This window comes from Hypomesus transpacificus, chromosome 11 (genome assembly GCF_021917145.1).
Source record: "Hypomesus transpacificus isolate Combined female chromosome 11, fHypTra1, whole genome shotgun sequence".
Classification (NCBI taxonomy): Eukaryota; Metazoa; Chordata; class Actinopteri; order Osmeriformes; family Osmeridae; genus Hypomesus; species Hypomesus transpacificus.
Genome location: NC_061070.1, coordinates 8,955,483 through 8,979,784, shown reverse-complemented (window position 1 = coordinate 8,979,784; position 24,302 = coordinate 8,955,483). Strand labels below are relative to the sequence as shown.

Below are 24,302 nucleotides of genomic sequence, written 5' to 3'. Positions count from 1 at the left end.
TCAATGAACAATAGGTTCATGAGGGAATGGAAACAATAATCGTGGTTGGTGTTAAAAGTACAAGGGCACCTATAGGTTATTTTGTGGGTGCGGGGGAGGTGGGGACATTTCAACCAGTCATTCAGACACTTTCTTCAAGATACTATTCTTTGTGGGAAGGAAGGTGTGACATTTGAATACATCCAACATTTCTACTTGAAGGGCTGATTGTTTTGGATCTGACGTTTTTTCTCACAAAAATGGAGTAAAAGTTTGAGAATAATTTCCCACAGGATAGCATTGCAGTCAACAACAAACAATCATGGTGAAACAACTCTGTAACCCCTTTCATTCATGACATTTCGGAAAACAAGTACAAGTTTGATCCAGTCCAGGTTTCAATTCAACACTCTGACCGACTGATTGAATGTAATTTAAAAGCTATTGCTTACAGTATGTTACAATCAATGTATATGTTACAATCATGTTTAAAATACTTACAAATCTTCCATAATCGTCCACTAACATCCATGGTTACGTCGAGGAAGAGGAGTGTGGTTGAGAGGTACTGGAGGGAAACAGCCCCGAACCACTTCTGTAGAGGAAGTAAATGACCCTTGTCAATGCTTACAGGAAATGGCATTGTGGGAGAGAGCATATAGGTGGCCACTTAGAACACATCCCTTCACAACACACCAAACCTGCCTGATTCATCAGTCTTCGCCCAAAGTATGGGCAGTGACAAATTGGGTTTTTCAAAGTCTGGTTCAGTTTTTGTGGATACATTTATCATGTCTATATAGAATACTGGAAAACAATAATACACATTTCATAAGTTTTTAAAGCTTTTATTGGCAAAAACATTCAATATATGCAAATAGTACCCTATTTTACAGCAATCAATCTGCTCTTAAAATCCAATCAGAATGAGAGTGATTTCACCTGACTATAACTTGTTCACACTTTCCCACATGCTGATGATATGACTTACAGAAATGATGTTATCAGTCAAAAACAGTGAAATATGGGTTATTGTGATACATTTCATTGGGGGGGGGGGGGGCGCAATTAAGCTTTTATTTAAAATCCGCCTGATCACTCTGCACAATACTTGCACAATACTTTGGGCTACGACTAGGTTGAATACATCACACATCAATAATATATTGGACCTAACCCGTCTATAGAAAGTTCCCATTTTACTGAGGGACTGCTCAATCACGTAAGACCAGGAACCAAACTCCCATCACACACAGAGAAAAACAACACAACTCTACAGAGAGGAACTGGATCTAGTCCCATCATTAAATCTGATCATGTGTTACTGTATCTCCCCAGACAGCTAGGGGCCATACACAAATGGAACAGCTGCAGCACGGAGGGAAAGACAACCTGGATAATAAGGAGTGCTGGAGGCCTGATTCATTTATACATGTTAACAAGGTCACTGGGCTAATACTACTACGAAGCCTACACTACTTAACTGTATCACTAAAATCACTTCCCAATCAAGGGGGTCTCGGACCATTTCAGTGTCAGGTTTATAAAACTATTGAACTTTAAACATTAGTCATACTCAATTTAAAACAATACCATTTGAACATTAAAACAAGTGTGAGCTATATAGCCATACTAAGCAAATGTTCATAAGCAGTTTAATACAGTTGTTCTTTCTAGCTAGCCCAATAAAATAGTCAACAGCAGCCTAAACGTGTCATCCAAGGACACACATTCGTCTTTGAAAGATTTTTTTCGGTGTCGTTGTTTAGAAGTTTTCATGCTTTTTATGCTAGAATGCCATAATAAACCATCAGCTTGATGTGTGTTACTTGACTGTTAAGCAATTTTGAAGGTCCATTTGAGCTGTCAAGTCATTCAGTTCTGTGATAATATGCCAGTGGATGGTGAATTAAAAAGGTGTCAGGAGATCCACTAAAGGCAATGACAGATGACACTTATCTGTAACAACTGCCACCAGAGTGTATTACTGAAAGGAATGTAACATGTTATGTTTACAACAGAGAAGTAATAGTATCAGTTGCAAATGTAATACCTTTCAGCTGTCCCTCTTGCAAAGGGATTGACTCCCAAAACATACAAAGATTTTTTGGAAAAGTCAACAAAACAAAAAGCACACAGAAAAGCATCCTCACTGATCTCCTGTCCATTTCCAGCATTGGTTCTTGTATATGTATTGGTGGAAATCCTCTTAGAATGCAAAGTAAATAGATTACGATACAGGGAGGGATTAGGGCTCGCTCGGTGCTGTCAGATTAGCCGGCGAGCGCAGCGCGTCGACAGCTCTGACACGGCTATGGCTGCTGTTCAGGAAAGGGGCTCGGCGCCATGCTTTAAAGTCGCTTGTTGGCTCCTTTTCATGAATAAAACTGCGGCCCGTAATCTCAACCAACACACACAAGCAGTTGCTCACCCTCACACAGATTCACATACACGTACCCACACATGCAATATCACGAGAGATAGGAGAGAAAACCATGGTCGCTTCTTCAGTATGCTTAGTAATAGTAAGACATGTTGTGCATCATTGTGTTCCGGAGAATTGAAACTGAATTATGTTTGTACTAATAGATTCAAAGGTAGATGAGAATCACAAATCTTATTTCTACATTCAATGTATGTGAATGGTTTGATTTCACAACTATTCTTTATTCAGTACCAGTAGTTGATTGCTCACCATTAAGTTATGTAAAAAAATACATTGGTTCCTTTTCTTGCCATCAGATATAATTTACAAAAGATATCAAATGTGTACCAAATCCCTGACACCATTCAAAGACAGTTACCGTCAGTTCATGTCAAAAAAGGTCAAACGAGACCAAAATGTACCACTTTGAGTGTCCCTGTCTCTTCTTTCTCCTGGAAAGAAGGTAAGGAGAAATATAGGTTAAAGTTTTTTCCAAAACAGACCCCCTCCATTTCAATATTTACATAAATTATGGTGACCCACTTCAAGCTGTTAACCTTCATTGATCTGGAATATTCTCCATTACTCTCTGTTTAATACTAGGCCTGTCTATATTTGAGCTACAAGTATGTATTTATTTATATAAGCATCATAATGGCTGAAGTAGTATTTTTTTTTTTATCAGAGAAAACACTGTATGTGTATGAAGATGCCAAAATCAACTTACATCATCATCTTGATTGACAAGGCTGTTTTCTGCATTAAAAACACAAACATTTAACAAACATGAGCAGGGCACCTTGGGCCAGGCATACACTACATGCATAGGGCCAGGAGTACATACACCCAACACACAATCAATACAAGTTCAATCTAAATGTTTTAGACATTTCCTTCACACGATCTGAATATGTAGAATTTGTCGCTCAAGGCCACCACTCCAGGGTTGAGCCATGCGTTAATACAGCTATGATTGACATTAAAACCCTGCCGTTATGCAGATATTTTAAAAAGGCGATGCAAATTCCCTCCAGTAGCCTACAGTCTGGATTACCAAATCACAGAGCGATTCGGTGGCGAGACAATTGCTAATCGCTAGAATGGAATTATTACGAAGAAGAGAGGGAGAGGAGGCAGAAAGACGAGTAATGTTTTACTAATGTCTATTTTCCCTAAATGGCCAGTTAGTCATCTTGGATATCTGAAATCTGGGGAAATGAGCTCTCAGGCTACATTTAGAGACTAAAACACACCCCACGACGCCAGAGAATTTATGCGGGGCTAATATGTGGCCCTGGAAAACAAATAACGAAATCTTCCAGGAGCTACCTTACAATGATAGGCGTGCTTTACTCCAGTTAAAAGAATACTCGAAGGACAGAGACCAAAAGATGGAGAGATCGAGTGGGAAAGAGAGAGGGAAAAACCCCACACACCTGTATATGTCCACGGCCAGGTGGGAGCAGCTCTGATGGTCACAGGTGCGCTGGTCTCAGGTGTGCTTGCAACTGGCTGCCGTCTCCTCGGCTCCTCACTGACAATCACATGACCAACATGAGAAGCCTGCAGACACTCTCCAGATCAAGCAAGGAGACTTACGTCTTGAATGCAAATGATCAAATAACATAAGGACGTTGGTCACAGCCTCTTAATTTCAAACACATATGAGAGAGGACTCTGTCTCCCAGATGGTACTGGATCCTACACGAGCGAAGTGATACTTAATTGGGTCAAATTGTAAAAATGTGCGTGAGGTTTATGGATCTCAAACCAAACAAATTCAACCTGTGCAAAGTGACTTTTCCCTACTGGCACAAGCAGGATTTAACCACAGGCCCAGAGTCAGATCAGGTTCTGTCAGGCCTCTCAACCAGCAGGCTGTGAACAAGGCCAGACACAGCAGTGTGCCCACTATCAGAGTGTGTAAGTGTTACACGTGTTTGTATTATCGTGTGTGTGTTTTTGAGAGCAGACACTGTTTGTATTGTAGTGTTTTGAGGGACAATCTCCATCTGCTCCAAACTGGTTTTGGATACGTTGCTGGACTGACTAGCTTTCCACTAAATAAAAACATCAACCACTTTCTGTACTAGCAGAGCAGCAAGAGAGGGAGAGAGAGGGGTAGGGAGGGAGAGAGAGAGAGAGATAGAGAGAGACAGAGAAAGAGGGAGAGAGGGGCAGAGCACTTTCTTTCTCACGTCAGTCAAAATAACATTGGGATGGTTCCCAGACACCCCCACCCCCCTGTTTTGGACAGCGTCAGATCAGGGGATCGCTGCTCGGCAGAGGCAAACCCCCATGCTCATCTCCTTCTCTTGTCTCTTCTTTAGCTATGCGAGCCAAACGTGGAAATCCCGCACCATAATACCACCACTCCCCCAACAAACATACACAGACACACACACACACAATCCATGTCGCTAAGCTCTCATTGGCTTCACATGAGAAAAGGCAAAACTTCATTGGAGACCAGATTATGACAGGGTTTTAATATAAGAAAATGTCCAAAAAGGAAGACAAACAAACACAAAGCAAGAACAAAAAAAGCAGGCTCTTTCTGTGCGTGACTTATCTTTGGGGAGGTAAAGTGATCGGCTGCCTTAGCCGCCCTCCACTGTACAGGGAAAGACCCGGTGTGGTTGAACTGGGCCTTTGGCTGCCAAATCGCCCTAACCCTCTTTACTGCTTTTTTTTTTTTTTACACAACTGCCTTAAAAAAAAAAGAGCTTAAGTCCATCTATCCCCCCCCCCCCCCACCTCTCTCTTTCTCTCTCTCACCCTCTCTCTCTCTGGGCCTTGCCTGTTTAAATTGGCAGATACGGGGGGGATTTGGGATAGATGGAGGGGGCTTAAACGAAGGAGTGCAGTGTATGTGTGTGTGTGAGTGTTTGGGGGGGGGGGGGGGTGGTGTTGGGACAGAGTCGTCAGTGTTGAAGTCAAACAGCCATGAAAAGCCTATAAGGATAAAAAGAACAAGAGCCCTTTATCTAATAAACCCAAATCCTACATAAATACTCAATATGTTACTTGGTGTACAACTGTAAACTGCCCCCCCCCTTCATATCCATGTCCTCTTTCCCTCCCTCCTTCTTTCTCCCTCTCTCTTTTAACCCAGCCATGGCTTGCCCTATCTGGCGGCTGTTTGTGTACAGTGTACGTTTCCAGTCACACTCTGTCTGCATGGTATTTTATGGTCAACAACAAGTGTTTCTTCTACAACAGTCATTGATGGGTCTACATGGGGGAAACAGGGATTAGGCAAACTGGCCCTTGACGATTCAATTCATCAAACAATCTTTGAACATGTTGGATGAGTAGGTTAAGCAGTCACTGGTACACACATGTGGCCTGCACACTCGGGGCCCCCCACACGCCACTGACCAGAGGTTATGTTGAGCAGGTGGTCCCGTTGCATCCGAGTTCCTGTCTGTCTGCAGGGCGGTAGTTCCGGATTGACACAATCCATTCCTCCCCCTCAGATTGGCTGGGGATTCTTCTACAGTAGAAACACACACACACACACACACAAGGTCAAGGGGGGGTCGGCAAATCTGTGTCACATTAAGAAGACCCTACATTTCCTGTTCACCTGAGAACCCCCCCCCCCCCCCCCCCCCCCCCCCTTTCAACGATAGAAAGCCGCCGGCTCGAGCCAGGCAGTGCTGGGGACGCGCGGCACACTCCTTCACCGACACACTGGAGTTAACAGGCTACCCCCCCCCCCCCCCCCCCCCGCTCAAGACCACGAGAAAAGAGAGAGGGAGGAGGAGGAGGATCTTGGATAGAGAGGAGAGATGAAGCTTCCCTCCTCTTCCATTGAAAGCCCCTGGAGCCATATCAGGCACTGTGAGGGGGAAACGGGCGAGGAGAAGGCGGGAAAGCTGCCGTCTCCTCCTGGCTAAACGCTGCTGAAAGAGAAGAGGCAGAGCAGGAGAGCCTTTCCCTCGCACTCGCTCGCTGGTACCCAGCTCACAATGGAGTATCTAACCAAATCAGCACACTTGTCAGCCAGGCGGTTCAACGCGATTTAACGCACCGCCACAAAGGGGCTGTTGGGAATCGTGGCGAGTGTATGTGTGTGTGTGTGTGTAAAGGGCCATTAGACAGGCTTTGCTAAATATTTCAAGGCTCACAGTGCCCTTCTCTCTCACGCACACATCTGTACACACACACATACATCTGTATAAACATTCTGTAGGTGTCATATCGATGCCACTGCAATGGTAGGGACGTTTTTACCCCTTTTCTTGAGCGTTTGGTTCTTTTCGCAGCCGCCACCCTACCTGCATCGAAGAACGATCTTTAACTTGAGGGAAATGAGTGAATCCCAGATTGTTTGTACTCGGTGTGTGTGTGTGATGACTCACAGGGAAGTCTGCTCACATGTTAATGGAATGTGTATTCAACCACATCATCATTTTGCTGTTGTAAATGTTCAGTTCAGTTCGACATGCATTTGCATCTATATAAACACATGCCCAAACATCCATACGTTGTAACACACACACACACACACATATATGTTAGCCAGCAAGTCACGGGTGTGTGAGTCCATGTCAGTTGCCACGTGCGTGCGTGCGAGCGGGTGTGTGTGCGTGTCCTTGGTAGTCTGAGCTGAAGTCTGACGGAGCGAGACGTCTGGGCCGGGGGCTGTGCCGGCGTGTGTAAAGCGAGACACCTGTTCACTCGAGCCCAGCGCCAAACGCTAGCCGCTCATTGTCTATTTATGACCTGGCCTCTTTGCTCCGTTAATATGCTCCGTTCTGAATGCGTGTCATCTCCAGCAGCCCCGAGACGGGCGCGGACACGCACACACTATCGATTTGGCAATTGAGGCGCTTTGCCGCGTTAGTGTGCTCTGTCCAAGTGCCTTCCAAGACAACACACCACACTCCATCAATCTAGCCACTGACGTTGTACTGTATGCCTTGCTCACGTGCATGCACACACACACACACACACACAGAGACAGACACACCACTCATCGATCTAGCCACAGAGGCGTTGAGGTGAGGAAGACAAGCTGGAGTGGAAGGGCAGTGGGCCCCGGCAGAGGACATGAGAATCCACAATCAAATCTACAGTAATTGGTACATTTGAACAATAAACATCTGCAAAGTGCTTCGGTGCAGACCTTCACTCATTTCCCCCTCTGCCAGCTAGCCCTCTCTTCCTCCCTCCCTCCCTCCCCCACCCCTCCCCCACCCCTCCATCCATCCACCCATGCTTTCCTCCATCTCTCAAGCGCTTCTGTCCAAGGATAGGACGTGCTCCAGGCGAAAGAGGGAAATCATCGAGGACATAATTAAGAGGCTTAGGAGAGTGCGTGTGCACGCTGTGTCCTAAGTGTGTGTGTGTGTGTGCGCACAACAGCACTTTCTCACACAGGCACGTGTGTGAAAAGACCGGCGATCTAAACATATACAGTCGTACACACAGCCTCCAGGGTTTGACCTTATTGCGAGGAGTTAAATACCTCGCTGGCCTCATTTGCCTGTCTGAGAGTTCAGGCAGCCTTGCGGTGTTCTCTAAGCATCTGTGAAGGACTCATCAAACTTGCTCATCTGGCTTCCTTGGAAATGGCTATGGGTCCACACGGCCATCAGCACTGGAGATGTCTGTGCCGAGTCTGTGTGTGTAGTTTGTGTCTAGTTTGTGCGTGCATGTGTGTGCAAGTGAGACGTGTGTAAGAAGTGGGCGAGAGAGTTTGTGTGTGTATGTGTTTGTGAGAGAGAGAGAAAGAGAGTATATGCATGTGTATGTGTGTGTGTGAGTGAGTGAGAAAGAGACAGAGTGTGGGTGTGCGAGAGAGAGAAACAGTGTATTTTCATGTGTATGTGTGCGTGTGTGTGTGTGTATGTGTTTAAGAAGTGTAATCAGGAACCCAGCCTGATCCCCTCTGGTATGTGCTCTCAGGAGTGTGTGTCAAAGGGCAGCCTGGAGCTGAGCAACAACAAAAACCGGGCCTTCGACATGTCCCGATTCCCCACCACTGGTGAGCCGACGGACGCGTTTCAATGTCTTCTCATCAAATCATCACCATTTGGCCAATATCATCTTTGGTAATAGATATAGCACCTCAGGTATTACGGTGGTGTTAAAACAAAGTTTGATGTAAAAACACCAGAAAGCCGAGCCACGACAACGTTGGTTAAAGCCCCATCCCAAACATTTACACTATCGTATCCGTCCACTCACATCCCTTCCATTGTTGCACGCCTGATTGAGATTTTCCTACCTGCACCAGGCATAACGGAGACGGCGATTTCATTAGCCTTCCTCTTCGCCACCGCAGCCAGCACCACCTCGCCGTTATCAGACGCCACATAATGGAGATCCTTTGAAGGTAAAGTCACACACACACAGAGCGTTAATCTAAAATGAATCTAAAATGAATGTAGGCTCCAGTGACAATAGTTTTTTCTGTGTTTTTTTCGGGGGGTTGTAAGGAGCCCCAAAAGGGAGAAACAGATGAAATGACTTGTTTGAAGCTGCACATCTGACGAGGATGAAATGCCGCTTCCCTTTCGAAACTTTGAAATTGGCCGTTTCGCCCTCGCCGGGTTGGAACTGACAGATATTTATCTGCCTCCCCCCTCCAACCCCCCCCCCCCCCCTCCAAGTCCCCCCCCCCCCCCCCCCACCCCCCCCCCCCCCAAAAAAAAAGTCGGAGACGCACAGACTCGAGGGAAGGTTTCACCTTTCGCGGAGTGTAGTGTTCTCTCTTTAGGGGAGATATTACGCCCAGCAGAGCTCGCCGCTGTATCGCACTCAGACAGTATTGCGGCCCAGTGTGTGTCCTCTTTATCTCTCTGTCTCAGTCTCGTCTCACCCGTAGAGGACAAGACTACGACTCAAATGTTGTCTGAAAGGGTTGTCGAGTTGAAGCTGAAGACATCAAACGCACAATGTAATGGTCAGTCGCGGCCGGTTAGTGGACAGGATCCGTGTTTCTTTTATAGGGGGGTGGGGAGGTAAAAGAAGAGACTAACTTACAAGGATGTTCCCCTCCTCTCTTTACAACATGGTTTGACTAGTCCTTTCAGATTGGAGTTGAATACAGGGCAGAATACAACTGGTTGTATTCAACATGCTGAGCGAGACGGCATGTTTCAGCAGAGAAGTACATCACAGTATACTTGTGGTGTATTTAATGTTTACACTATGTTACCCGTTGACTTCTGAACGAATATACATCATTGTGAGAATTTGCCAGGGACATGTCTTGAGTAAGTAGCAACTACTACCAGTTTTTTTTGTATTTCTCTGGTAAGCGTTAATATCCTCCATTGAGCCCCCCCCCTTCTTTGGTATTATTAAAACAGCAGACCCTGCCAGTCTGCCACAGGGTTTCCCAGAGATGGGTGCAGGGCCCTCTGGGCCCATCAAAGGGGCACGTTAAGGAGACTCTTCCGCCCCAGCAACATCACACGGCCCTAGCGCCCCCACCCATCTCAGACCTGGTCTGGCCCAGGCTAACCCCCAGCTGGCTAATGCTAGCCCCCAGCCGGGCCTGCACCCGGCCCTAATACCCACATTGTAGACCTCCTTTTGTACCCTGAGAGAAAGAGAGGGGGATGATCAGAGGGTTCCAGGAAAGGAGGGGGGAGACAGAGAGAGAGACAGAGCGAGAAAGAAAGAGATTTGGGAAGAGAGACAGAGAGAGGTTCTCAACTGGGAGACTTGAATGAATGAGAGCAGATTGGATAATTATTGTTTGGCTCCTAGTCTCCGTGGTTCCGGGTTAGAGACGAATTAGAAAATGGCCGACAAAATGGTCTTGAAGGAGTCTAAATGAGCTCTCGGGAGCAGGAGTCGGTCTAATTCCACAGCCATCAATGAGGAATAGGCCCTCAATTAGATACATGAGAGACGTAGTAATTGATTACAAACAGAGTAGAGGGAGAGAGAGGCAGAGGACGACAATGTGATAGAGAGAGAGGGAAAGTGTGAGAGCTTTCTGGGAGAGGAAAAAACGAAATACATAGCCTGTGTGTGTATAGGGCTGTATGTATGCATGTATAGAGGTGTAAAGGGGCTTACAATGTGACGCTGGAATGGTTTATTCCAGTTTAGCTGCTCATAATACTGTCTGAATTGCGTGAAAGAGAAAGAGAGAAAGAAAGAGAGAAAAATAGGGGAGAGAGACCAGGAGAGGGGGAGAGAGACCAGGAGAGAGGGAGAGACAAGGAGAGAGGGAGAGAGAGGAGAGGGGGAGAGCGTATCAGACGACTAAGAGGGGATAACAATAATACACCGCATAAAACCATCAGATATTACACCTCTTATTCCCCGACGCTCAAACGCGACACAGGATCGGCACTAATCTTATTTATATAAGAGCTTTAGGGGCTAAAACGCGGCGGCTAACCACACTGATAAAGTGGGGTATTTCAGTTCGGTTTTTTGAGGGGATATAGAGCAGGGAGCGTTTAGAGCGCGGTTATGATATTGACTGATATTTGGGTTTTACCTCCAAATGAGAAAAGGATAACAATAACTGGCACAAGGGGACTATTAATACATGCGAGCTTACAGGCATGTCAACGAGATGACATGTATAATGCGCTGTTGTCATCTGATATGTGGGTTGAGGCTAACTGAACTGATATAACATGGGGGGGGAACAATATGCAGACATGGGTGCTTCTACACACAGGCAAATGGGGCACACACACACACACACACACATGTAGGACAAATATACTACCACTTACAAATGCATAAACACACTTCAGGAGAACAGAAATTTAAAGGCTGTGTGCATACTCACCGAGACATTCTTGAAGAAAAGCTGTTATATGTGAATACAGTATTTACATCTCACCATCTTAAACCCTAACACAGTGACATAGTCTCACTCATCACACCTGTACTCCGGCTAGGCCTGTTCGAACTGTGTGTCGTACCCTCAGATATGCGTTGAATACATTTTGTATAACTTAATAAGCCATTGGAGCAACGACAATGATCTGTATGCTTGGGAAAGTGTGACTCTGCCCTGAGTCTGAGCCGTGTCAGATAGGAACCCACGCATGTTGCCTTAATGTAAGAGTATCTGACGCAACATGACAAAGCCCATTAAGGAACAAAGACCTTGCATCTGATTCAGCCATCACACTTTTTTGATTTAATTAAGCATTACATCAAGAGAAGGGAAACGAGTGAGTGTGTGTGTGTGTGGTGTGTATGTGTGTGTGTGTGTATGTGGGTGGGGGTGGGGGGGGGTGGGTAAAAACACGGCAGGGTTTGCTGACGAATGACCTAATTGGCTGCATTATCGACTCCTTATCAAAGGGTAATTAGGGAAGCTGTATATAACACGTCCCATTATGCTAAGTAGCCCGGGCGCAACACGAACACCTCCGAACCCCCTCAGCCCCCCCCCACCACCCACCGTCACTACACATCCCCCTTTCCGCTCTCGCCCGCCCCTTCAATTTTGCCTCACACCAAAGTGTTTTGTTTAAACAAAAGCCCCCCCCCCCCCTTTTTGGGGGGGGGAAGACTCCTATTGTTTGTTAGGAAACAATGGGTGGTGTGTCCTGCTGCTCTGTGTGTCATGCTGAGGGTCGGGAGGGGAGACGGCCTCTGTGTGAATATGTGAGTGTGTCACTTTGGTTTTGTGCGTCCGAACAGTGTGACACGGGAGGGGGAGGGGGGGTTGATGGACTATAAGGGGGAGTTGTGCCCTCATTACCTCCAGCCAATGAGTGAACAGGCAGGTTAAGTTAACATCAGCCACTAATTAGAAGGGATGCCAGACTATGAGGTGAAACGTCAATGCCCTATGCTTCCTCTCTCTCTCCTTCATTTTCTTTCTTCTCCTGCTGCTCTAACTCTCTCTCCTTTTCTCCCTCTCATTGCTCTCTTTGTTATTTTGGAGAGAGAGAGAGGAAAAAAAGTAGCTTTGGTTGGGAGCGTTCATACGATGTCACTTTCCTCTTTTCTTTCCCCCTCCTTGCTCTCCCTCCCTCTCAGGGCTCCAAAGCGACCGAGCAGGCCTCCTTTCTTACTTGTTCTCTTTCTTTCCTTTCTCCACCTTTTCTCTCAGTTTCTCTCATGCACAGCTACTAAATGACGGAGCCATCCTTTTTCTCCACCTCCTCCCACTTTTCTCTCGCTCTCTCCATTTCTCCCTTTGCTCTTTCAAGGTCCATGGCCTCGACTCCACCTTTTCAATTCGGCTTCTCAGCAGCTCTGCTTAGTGGGGAGTGAATTGGAACCATGGCTATCGGTGTGATTGAGGAAGTGTGTGTGTGTGTGAGTGAGAGAGAGTGTGTGTCGAGAGACAGGACAGAAGGGTGGCGTGAGGGGGCAGGGAGGAGAAAGAAGGCGGGACCATTAATCGTGAGGGTGTTGGTGAGCAAAATGGGGCCTCCCAAAAAATGGGGTGGAGAGAGAAAGCGTGAGAGAGAGAGAACTGGCGGAGGAGAAGAAGAGAGGAATAAAAGAAAGAGCCCAGACCAGGAGGACCGTGAGAAGTAGCCCCTCCCCCCCCTCCCCCTCTTCCCCCTCCCCCCCCTTCCCCCTCCCCCCACCACCCACCTGTCATAAAGACACACACAATCTCATAAATAGCACTTCAACCTAGCCCAGTAAGTGAAGTCCCTCACCATGAACAGGTCTCTGGCTCCAATGTCCACAGCCAACAGAAAGGCCTTCTCAAACCGCTGGTGCCTGCAAAGAGACTTCATGATTACTTTCGCAAACAAGTATTTCCTCCAACGTGGGCACGCTACACATCCCACCACCCCTCCATCCGCCACACGCAGATAATTGAAAGGGAGCCCCAAACCCTTCCTTACTACGCAGATTAGAGCCGGGAGACCGGGTATCTCCTCCACACAATTCACCTCAACTTCCCCGAACGCCGGAGCCGACATGACGCAAACAAACGCGGGGAAGGGAGAGGCCCATTTTCATTTGATGTCAATGGAGGGAAGAATGCAGGTGGGCGATAAGAGAGAGTGAGGTGGGGGACGACAAAAAAGGAGGGATGCCAAAGAATGTTCCGTTGTGCCATGGAGAGAGAGAGAAAGAGGACGGAAGGTGGAGCGGAATGAGGCCAGAACAGTTGGCTACGTCGACGGTGTGTGATGATACCCGTGTGTGAGGGGTTGGGGCTGCCTGTTGAGGTTACAGCTCTCGGCACGCATGCAGTGCGTGATCCTACCGACGGCGGTTCTTGTGCTCATCCAGGCAACCTTTCTGTTGTCCTCTCTCCTCTACAGCTCATACCCACTAGGTCTACCTACTAGGTCTCCCACTAGGTTTCCTACCTACTAGATATCCTACTAGTAAGTCTACCTACTAGGTCTCCTACCTACCAGGTCTTCTACCTACTAGGTCTCCTACCTACCAGGTCTCCTACCCACCAGGTCTCCTACCTACTAGGTCTCCTACCCACTAGGTCTCCTACCCACTAGGTCTCCTACCCACTAGGTCTCCTACCCACTAGGTCTCCTACCCACTAGGTCTCCTACCCACTAGGTCTCCTACCCACTAGGTCTCCTACCCACTAGGTCTCCTACCCACTAGGTCTCCTACCCACTCTGTACAAGACAAATAAAAAACCTCCAAGGTCTGGAGACACCAAAGTGAGACGCCGAAGGGCTATTTACCTAAACACATCACCCGGTTAGATCAAGGCTTAGAGGGCAAGGGCTATGGGCAGCGGTGGGATGGGTTACCTGAGCAGGTGGTGGAAGAAGCGCCGGGCGTACTTGCTGATTGGATCCCTGTACTCCAACACTACGGTGTCAGAGAGAGGGCGGGGTGGAGCGTAGAAGACTCCCAGAGCTGCTTCTAGTTGGGCTAGGGGGGGGGTCGAGAACGTAAACAACAAACACACAATAAACACACAAACAGAAAAGTGAAATAGATAAGCAGAACTGAACTTTAGACTGACGGAAGCGTACTGAGCTTAATACTACTTTGAGTGGGAGTATCTACAAAAAGGATATTGATTCACTCTTAGAATAATACCACATAAAAATGATGTTTTCCTCTATTATAACCGATAAAACATCCTAACCTATGAATAACCTCGAGTAAAACAGCCAGAAACACCTGCGGTCAGGTGAGGTGTTTGGTGTTGGGAGAGCCAGCCTCACCTTCTCTCTCTGCGTCCAGCTCCAGCCGGAGCAGGTGCTCCGTCACCGAGCTCAGGCCCTGGTAGCACTCGCTACCCATGAGGCTCCACTCCATGGCTCCCAGAATGCCGAGCGCCTGGTCCACCTGACCGCAGCGCAGCCTCTGCTGGAGCAGCTCGCAGGAGCCCAACTGACCCCCCGTCAGAGCGCCTGGAGGACGGGGGGTGGGTGGGGGAGGGAGGGAGGGAGGGAGGGAAGGGGGGGGGGGGGGGGGGGAGGGAGACGGCAGGACACATCAGCTAAGATGCGTTAACGAAGGCGAAGTATTTCACAACACTCTTATCTCTAGGACCCTCTCTACTGTCCCAGTGTATTGGGAAGGAGGGTTGTAAAAATACTGGAAAGAAAAACAACTTATGACAGTATGTACAGGCTCTTAAAGAACCGGCACACAGGTGCGCTGTGGAGACTAAAAAGCCACTGTAGGAAGAGGCTGGTATTATAGCAGCTCCTGATAAGGCCAGGTGTAATGGTCTTGGCATACTACTGTGGTTAAGCACTATGAATACCCCTCGGGCACTTGCTTAAGCTAAGTAAGTGGCAGGGGATCTGGTTCAACTCTGAAGCAGGGGGCTGGAGATTGGCATTGACTTGTCAATCAATTAGCTGCAGAGCCTCTTTTAATCTCTGGTCTGGTCTGTAGAGTGTGCGTGTGTGTGTGTGTGTGTGAGTGAGTGAGAGCATCAGAGACAAAATATTGTTATAGTATTGGAAATGTGTTCCATTACTTACTGAGAGAACTCCTATATTAAGCATTGGTGTGTTGCGTGTGTGTGTGTGTGTGTGTGTGTACAAAGTGTTGGTGGTGGCTATCGTGGTGACACTGACAGGTCACACTGACGTCAGTCACATTAGATCACAATGGGCTATATTCAAACAGACAGTGTCACTTTCCGGTCACACTGAAAAATGGAAAACACTGTACACAAACAAAAGAAAACACCATCACTGCCCAGAAACACTCACACACACATACACACCTGTACTGCCCGGATGAGCACAAAACCTTCTGCTTTTATTATTAATGAGTCGGCTAATCCGCTCCCATCCAATCTCTCAGTGAAGGAAGGCATAATCAATCTCCTCTGGTCAAAAGGCACAATCAATCGCATCGGTCCTCTCCGCCTCGCTCACCAGCACAGACCAAAAACACAACAAATGAGAGCTATTGACCCAGAATGAAAATCGCCCTCGCGCGCACACCCACACGCAAACGTGGATGCATGTTCGAACGCTGCTGAACAGGTAGGCACCCTGACCACAGGTGAGGGGTGTGCGTGCCCCGTCAGGTGACCAGGTGACCAGGTGGCCAGGTGGCACAGGGCCGGAGCGGAGGGCCAAGGAGACGGCCACCTTCCGGAGGGAGGAGGGGTGTCATTCAAATCCCAAGCAGGCAATTAGCGAGCCCCTGCATCCCCTGAAGAGATGACTAATGCGCCTAATGCATCAGGGTGTGTGTGTGTGTGACAAGCTTACAGAAGTTGGTTGTACTAATAACAATAACATCATTTCAATAGACCAACATGACCCCACCCTTCCACACTAATCATTTCTCCAAAAAGAACCGACAATACATGTAATACAAATGGAACAAAGTGACCTCATTTATACACAGATGTGCACGTTCTTCTGGGCTTCCAGGAGTCTGGTTGGTTAAGAGTTGTGTTTGCCAGGGTTTAAGATAAGAAAAAAAAAAAGGAGGGAAAAATGCTATTAGCCTATCAGGCTGCATTACCATAGTTGCTCTCAACTCAGTATAAATGCACCATTCAGGTCTCCACAGCGGCTCACATTCACCACGGCCTTCTACCTGAGTGATACTCAGGGGCTCCAGGAACCACAGGCAAATCCACTCATTCACTAGAAGTCACAGCCATAGCAACTAACTCAGTCATCTCATATGAGGGACTACAGAGACAAAATGAGAAAGAGTTGCTATCCCTGTCTGAATACGGCGAAACGAATGAATAGTTACCCTTGAGGTTACACATGCCCGAAAATCTGCATTTATACGTAACGGGTGGACACTTACGGATGTATAACAGTGCAACCAGCCTCAACTATGACAAAGTAACAAAACAAAACAGACCAACCAAACGACAAGGTAACATGGGCAAGGCCCATCAAAGCCAACTACAACCGTCTCCTTGACAACAGGCGTCTTCAGGTGTCGCCGGCAAGAGCGAGCCATTTGTCTTTCCTCCGTGCAATTGGTCCGCCCCCCAAAAAAAGGAGTCGCTTTCAGAGGCGCGCGGCGGTGCACGCAAGCTAGCGCCCTCCCCCCCCCCCCCCCCCCCCGCCTCTCGCGGTTGCGGCCCCAGCCGCGTGCGAACGTGTGCCCGGATGAGATAACTCGGTGCAGGCAGGGGAGGGCGCGAGGGAGGGCTACCTCCTATGGAAGAGGAGGAAGAAAAGAGGAAAAGCTGGAGCCCCGCCAACGCTTTCTTCCTCGCCGCGTCGGCCTCACTCCGCCGCTCTCTCTCTGTCATGTAGCGGGGCCTAATGAAATGAGTCAATAAAGAACAGGGAGCACGGCACTAAACGAGCAAACAGACAGCGAACACAGTGAATGTGTGCACACCCCGTGCGCGCGCGCGCACACACACACACGTTCCGATAGAAACGCAAACACACACACACACGGTCGTGTGGGAGAATTATCACGCCAAAAAAGACACACGGTGACTTTCTTCATCAAAACCTTGGCAGATGATCAGAGGAAAGTAGGGTATTGTTGGAATATACTCCTCTATGCAAACACACACGCACAAGCACACGAACGCTCGCAAAGAAAAACAACGTTTGATTTGCACACATGCATTTCCACACTACCCCCCCCCCCCCCCCCCCCACACACACACACACACACACACACACACGCTCAAATCCTTCCTCACGAAATAAAATCATCCACGGCTTCCCCCACTACCAGCTCGTCAAACTTTGTGGAGAGTCGTGTTTGTCACATCTTCCTCCAAAGTCACAATTAAAGACGGGGAAGGTGGGGAGGCACTTGGGCTTTTCTGATTGGGCAAACTTTATCTGGGGCCCCCAAGGGACACGCAGGCACTGTAAACGATTTATCGGAAAAATGCATCCCCAGAATGCACCTGGTGGGCAGGGGCCCCGAGGCGATTATTGAATGACCTCTGAGCGTGACTCCTTCTAACCTCTCGACCAACAAATTAACTTCCCTCAAACAGTGAGGGATGAGCGAGGGCAACCCCGGCAGCACACTGTGTTTGGGAAGCCATGTTGAAGTCTAGGTTAATGGGAGTAGATATCAGAATGTAAACACGTTTGGTGTTTCCAGTTGCGTACTGGATAACTTGAGATGAAGATAACTCGGCTATGACAGAATGCCAAACAGGTTATTCTGGTCACTGGTGCATGCCAATGGGAAAAGACCAAAAACGGTCAAAATGTTCGCATTATTATGATTGTGCATGTTTGTCTGTGCCCGTGCGTTACATTAACATGGGATCGTGTTAAGTTACCCACCTAGCCTGAATCTCAGCGCTGCCAGGGGTCCACTGTGGAAAGCAATCATCAGCAGGTCCGTCCCGTCCGCTCCTCCCTCCACGCTGCCCCCCCAGTACAGCCCCTCCAGCCCCCCCGGACAGCGCAGGTGCTGGGCTAGTCTGAGCGTCGCCGCGGGGGCCGCCTCCTCCGCCAGTAACGCCACATCCAGCGGCGCCAAGCCCACGTCGAAGAACATCAGCTCCCCTTGGCCGCCCCCCGCCACCGCCACGGCCCCGGCCGGGTGCCAGGCCAAGAGGGAGGGCGGGACGGGGCAGGGCGCGAGGAGAGGCACGCCCCTCTGCTCGTCGTACAGCACCAGGGAGGAGTCGGCGAGGCCCAGGAGCAGGCTGCTCTCGGAGGGGTGCCGGGCGCAGGACACGGGCCGGGAGGCGAGGGGGATGCGGGCCACGGACAGGCGCTGGAGGCGACCGCGGGCGCACTCGTACGCGCAGGCGTCCGCCGAGGACGCCCCCTGGGGCCCCTGGGATTCGGGGAGGGGTCCTTCGGGCACTTCAACGGACAGCAGCTGGTAGGGTTGGAGGAGGCTGAAGTGACAGTCAAGAGGGTCTCCTTCAGTACGTATGGAACTGAGCACCTGTGTGTGGGGGATGGGGTGGGAGGGTTGGAGAAAGAGAGAGAATTTGTGAAAGGGGTAGACAGTTGTGCACACAGTCATATTTGTTCCTTTTCTTGGGATATGGGAATTGTTAGGAGGTGAACAATACAGTAGGTTAGTGAATGAGATGCTTTGCATGTGGTCCAGAGGTAGTGACAAATGATACTATGCTCTCACCACAGTTCTATTCTATCGTTCTCTATGTCAGGGATTCTTACTGAAGCTATGAAGAGATTGACAAGGTCCTGAAAGAGATGGTGTGACAGAGGACCAGAGGAGACCAGAGGAGGACAGAGGAGTCATTTATTCAACACCACACCTTCCCCACTTTAAACAATTGTCTCACCAACACTCCACCTGTCAATCAGGCCAGCTGATAACATACCATTGTTTTCTTACACCACTTTCCGTACACCACTGTGTACTTGGTGTAAGGATTGAATAGCCTGACGTTGTCATACTCATAATTCTAGTCAGAATATGAGTCTGATAACTTTCCGTTGGGCTGTGAGTATGGGGCGTGTTTCAACCGAACTCGTAAAAAAAATGCCTCTTCGCTCAATTGGCTAGACCTACAACCAGAACAACGCAATATGTTGTTTGTTGAAAACAAATTCAACCCAAGCGCTCTTCGGGGACATGGTTGATTACGTTACTGTTGATCATCTGTCCGTCATCGTATAGAGCCCGCCCTGACAATTTGATCCTGTTCGGACATACTTTTTCCCCAAAACTGCAGACTCCAGACCCAACTTTCCGACCCAATTTTTTTGTGGGCGGGGCTAAGTTGGGCTGGCAGCCAGGCTAAGGATTGAAGGCAACATTCAACTATGCAGGTACAGTATAAGAGCTTTGAGATCCCCAAAACAATACTTTAGGGGTCACCAAGACATCCTCTACACTACAGGACATGCGTGTCTCAGGTTGGACTTAGTCAACCTCAGGAAAGTACCAATCAAAACAGGACATTCAGTGTGGCTGGTTTATAGGAGCTCATATGGTTTTGCGGTGTAGGCAGAACAGGGATCGTACCCCCGTCTAAAAGCAGGGAGGTTTTCTTATTTATTTATGGCGGGGGGGGGGGAGGGGTTGCAGTTACCAAAAGGAGACTTAGGTTTGCCTGGCCGTGGTCTACAGAAGGGAGGAACAGATGACAGTTTTTTTCTTTTCTTCCTCTGCTTATTTAATCCCCTAGAGACAGCTCCTGCTGCTCCCTGGGGGGTAGGTGGCATGTGTGTGTTTGTGTGTGTGTGTGTGTGTGTGTGTGTGTGTGTGTGTGTGCACCACTGTGTTTGTGAGTGGTGTGTGCTTGTGTGTTCAGAAGGAGTGTGTGTACTGTAAATGTCTGTGCTTGTCTTTGTTTCTGAAGGCATGTGTGGCTTGTGGAGGTTGTTAGGGCTGGTTGGTAAGTGCTGTGTACTGAACTTTATTGTGACATCTCAGCTAAAAGGTGGTGTGTATGCTCCTTGAGAGAGAGAGAGAGAGAGAGAGAGAGAGAGAGAGAGAGAGAGAGAGAGAGAGAGAGAGAGAGAGAGAGAGAGAGAGAAAGCGAGAGCGAGACAGAGAGAGAGGCAGAGAGAGAGAAAGAGAGAGAGAGAGAGACAGAGAGACAGAGATAGAGAGAGGAGACTGAGACCAGCACAGAGAGAAGATGGGACAGGGAACTCATCCAAGTAGCTTTCTCCTAGTTATTGGTTTCAGTGACTGGTCAAAAATATTCTTCTCCACCCACCCACCCCCACTCCACCCATCTCTTCACCAGAGCCTTTTTTCTCTGTGGCGTGGAAGATAAAGCAGGTCGGTCCAACCGAGTGGCTGGCCCTTGTTCACAGCAGTGGCCTTTTGGAGCCAATTTTCCAGCTCACGGGGCAGAGAAAGACAGGGAATACAGGAAGGAGAATGGAAGAGGGAAGAGGACAGAGAGAGAGAAGTAGAGAAGTGTAAAACAGGGGGGTAGGGTACAGTAAGGTTCTGTTTAGTTGACCCTTGCCGTAAAAGGACACAGACGTCAAACCAAAAAAACGATTCATGCCTCAGACAAAAGGTTGAAATCTGAGGTCTGGGCTTCTATGCATATGACATATTCAATGTTGTTGGCAGTCAAAAATATTCAAATACTGTTTGTCCTTCTTGGATGTTTTTGATTCACACCATTTTTTTTATAAAGATTAATTTGTGGTTTATATGAGCTTGCAAGAGACAAATACCATGTTATTATCTCCATGTTAATAGCAATTCTGACTTGGTTTAATCATACAAATTTAGATCAAACAAATGACGAAAAACTGTTTTGAGGCAGATAACAAAAAATGTAAACACGTGCGCACATACACACACACCAACGACAAAAAAACAAGCACATTTTAAATGCACATCTGTTGCCGTCTTTTTCCACAATGATTATTAAATTACAGGAATGGAAGGGGGGGGGGGGGGGTCATTAAAAATGTTAACTCCTCGCATAAATAAGCATGTACCGCACGTTCTTCCTCCATCCTTCCTTGGGTTTCGCTTATCAGTGAGGGGGTAAGAAGTAAGACCACATAGGGAAACCAAATCAGACTTTCAAATGCCTAGAGACCGGGGTAGAAAATTGGCTTAGCGTCTCAGATAGCAAACGTAACAAAAGGAACATATATATGAGCTTGAAGCGATTGAAGTCGCTGGCGTCTCCTGATGAGCTCCGGCGTTTGATTCGCTCCACGGCTCTTACGTAAACTGCTCGCTTAATTTCACACCAACGCGTCGGGAAAAAAATGACAACAAATGCTTTTCATTAGAGCGCCGACACAGCCGAGAGAGGGACTTTAATGTTCTTTAAGTGTGGAGGAAGGAAGGGAGGGAAGGGGGGAGAGGAAGAAAGAAAAAAAAAAAAAGGAGAAGGAGTAAGGAGTGTGATACACATGAAAAAGTCAAAACAAGAACACAAGAAGTACCGGCGCATGTGCTCGCGTGTTTTCAATATTCATGCTGTCGTGTTGCCTCTCCACTTTGCGCAATTTGCTTTCGGCAAACGCGTGATTGGCAACGTCGTTGTACCTTCCCCCTCCCCTACTTTCCGTTCCACTGTTTTGCACACCTGAACGCGATGCAATCGTGTCTTTTGGGTCATTTGAGCTTTTCTCGTCCGCTTCCCCTTCCCGCGTTGGGGCGCGAGGGCGGGGGGCAGGCGTGCGCACACGCGCACCACACAGACATGCCGAGTGACAGCTTAGTTCCCCTGCGATTTTGGAGGACGGTGGAAACGCGGAGGGTGCCACCCTTGAGGTGGCTAACGCACCGTCTCCAATCCCATCCCTGCCACGGCGGCTAGGAGGGGGAGCTCCACCGAGCAGCCAGCTGCCGTCTGGCCCCGGGTGTGTGGGCTTCTTTGCGTGTATCTGTGTGCTTTGGAGAAGGTGAACGCGGAGGCTACAGAAAGACAACAGGGGGGGGGGGGGGAGAAAGAAGGAAAGAAAGAGCGAGGAGAGGGTGCCTCTAGCTCAGATCATTGGAGCATCTCCATCATTAAGGGCCTCTCCATTATTGAAGAGGTTATGCCCCTAGTTATTAATTGACCTTCATGTTAACACGAATTGTCTCAGTTGATGCTCTTCCCTCTCCTGGTCCCCAGTGTGAGTGTCTGTGTGTGTGTGTGTCTGTGTGTGTGTGTGTGTGTGTGTGAGTGTCTGTGTGTGTGTGTCTGTGTGTGTGTGTGTGAGTGTCTGTGTGTGTGTGTCTGTGTGTGTGTGTGTGTGTGTGTGTGTGAGTGTCTGTGTGTGTGTGTGTGTCTGTGTGTGTGAGTGTCTGTGTGTGTGTGTGTGTCTGTGTGTGTGTGTGTGTGTGTGTGTGCGCGTGCGCGTGCGCGCGTTGGGATTACCTTGAGACCGTCCGTGGCAGAGCAGCTCAGCAGCAGCAGGTTGGCCCGCTCGGTGTGTGTGTGACTGCTGGGGGTCCAGGGCCACAACTCGGAGGAGAAGGAGGAAACCAGGGGCCACCAGCACACCGCTACGTCCTGAAGACAGTTCAGACCCACTCGTCTACCCAGCCTGCGAGGCGAACCGCCACGCAAGTCCGCACACACCACCTGGACACACACACATTCACTGTACACGATCCCACTAGTGACTGAAACCCTCACAGTACCCGGATTGGTGGAGGGTAGAGGAGAGGCAAAGAAAGAGATTATTGGGGTTGGCAGACATCTTTGACAGAAAAGGTGGTTGGGGAGGGTGAACTGTGCTGCTTTTGAGTGAGTGAACGGAGGAATACACGAATCAAAGAGTTACTGCGTGAATGCATGGACGAGCGAACAAACGATTGAGAGGATGAATAGGGTCAAGTGGGTGAATATGATAAATGACAACAAATATCAACCGAGAGGAAAGCAGAGCATCACCCTCCTCTCTCTCCCTTTACTTCTCCATCTCTCTCCCTCTCTTTCTCTTTCCTCCACCTACTCCTTTTTTTTTTTTTTTTCCTTGCTGGCGTTTGCTGGTCAGCAATAATCAAAAACCACTTTGTGAGGGTCGGATTAGTTTAGCCTATCCCCCCAACACACACACATACACGCGCACACACACACACACTCCCCCCCAGCTTAGCCCAGTGGACCAAGGCAGTGAAGGCCGGGGGTGGTGGTGGGGGGGACAAGCGTGTGTGTGTGTGTGTGTGTGTGTGTCTGCATCTTGGGTGCAAGACTATATTTTGGGGGGGTTTGGGGTGTCAGGGATAGGGAGGGGGTGCCCTTATCAGAGCCCTGCTTCTGGAGCCCAGCACACAGTAGAGGCGATTGCTTTCACACACACGCGCGTGCATGCTTGCGCGTGCACACACACACACACACACACACGCGCAAGGAAAGGGCCTGGCAGTAATGTGATAATGCCAGGGTTAGCACACGGCACAAGTGGCCAACTAAAGAAGACCCTATGCATTTCGGTTCTTGTGTGCTGAATGCTTTAAAAAGGTGGCGCTGTTCTCGAAGAGACTCATCCTGTTGGTGACCTTCGTTCTCGGGGGTTGGGGTGTGGATCAAATACTCCGGGATGTGTTTGACTCACTTGTGGGTTTAATTCGAGTGTGTGAGAGAGATTGTGTGTGTGTGTGAGAGGGAGACAGCGAGAGAGAGAGAGCGAGACAGAGTATGCGTGTGTTCCTGTACCTTCAGGTCAGAGGAGGAGAGTTTTTCCACTCGTCTGCCTGTCTCAGGGGACCCGTGGCTCTTCTTGTTGAGGAACACTGCACACACCTGGCTCTTCTCCAGGAAGGACAGCAGCAGCAGCCTATCCGTGATCACCGCTGGAAATGACATCACAAGCCAGAAGTCCGGTTAAAGGAGGTCGTCATTTCCTTCGGAAGTGTGGACCTCTCGACTCCCTCCCTTCACCTCCTTTTCTCATACCATTTCCTCCTGCCTGCTTCCTTTCCTTATCCTCCCCTCTCACCTCTCTGGACTTCCTCCCCCCTATATCGTCCTTCTCTCCTCCTCTTTCTTATCCTCTCCCTCCCCCCTTTTTTCCTCCCCTTCCTGCTCCTCCTCTCCTCTCCCCACAGTGAGTTCAACAGTCAGTACATACTGGAGGCCCTACACCACAGCTCAACTCTTCACAAGCCCCCCCAGAAA

The 24,302-nt window shown here is 48.7% G+C and overlaps 1 protein-coding gene across 1 annotated transcript in view; it reads right to left on the bottom strand.

Annotated features, from left to right (window-relative positions):
- Positions 1-24,101, bottom strand: part of LOC124474215 (WD repeat containing planar cell polarity effector) — a 29,989-nt gene extending 5,888 nt beyond the window's left edge. Inside the window, exons 1-12 of the mRNA XM_047030171.1 lie at positions 23,841-24,101; positions 22,557-22,763; positions 18,061-18,676; positions 14,521-14,709; positions 14,098-14,221; positions 13,021-13,084; positions 8,643-8,742; positions 5,786-5,900; positions 3,841-3,938; positions 3,132-3,160; positions 2,827-2,856; positions 481-574 (exon numbers count right to left, since the gene is read on the bottom strand). Of these exons, the coding sequence (XP_046886127.1) occupies positions 481-574; positions 2,827-2,856; positions 3,132-3,160; positions 3,841-3,938; positions 5,786-5,900; positions 8,643-8,742; positions 13,021-13,084; positions 14,098-14,221; positions 14,521-14,709; positions 18,061-18,676; positions 22,557-22,763; positions 23,841-23,990 (1,816 nt within the window). The 5' untranslated portion in view covers positions 23,991-24,101. The remainder of the gene's footprint in view (positions 1-480; positions 575-2,826; positions 2,857-3,131; positions 3,161-3,840; positions 3,939-5,785; positions 5,901-8,642; positions 8,743-13,020; positions 13,085-14,097; positions 14,222-14,520; positions 14,710-18,060; positions 18,677-22,556; positions 22,764-23,840) is intronic.
- Between the last annotated feature and the right edge of the window lie 201 nt (positions 24,102-24,302).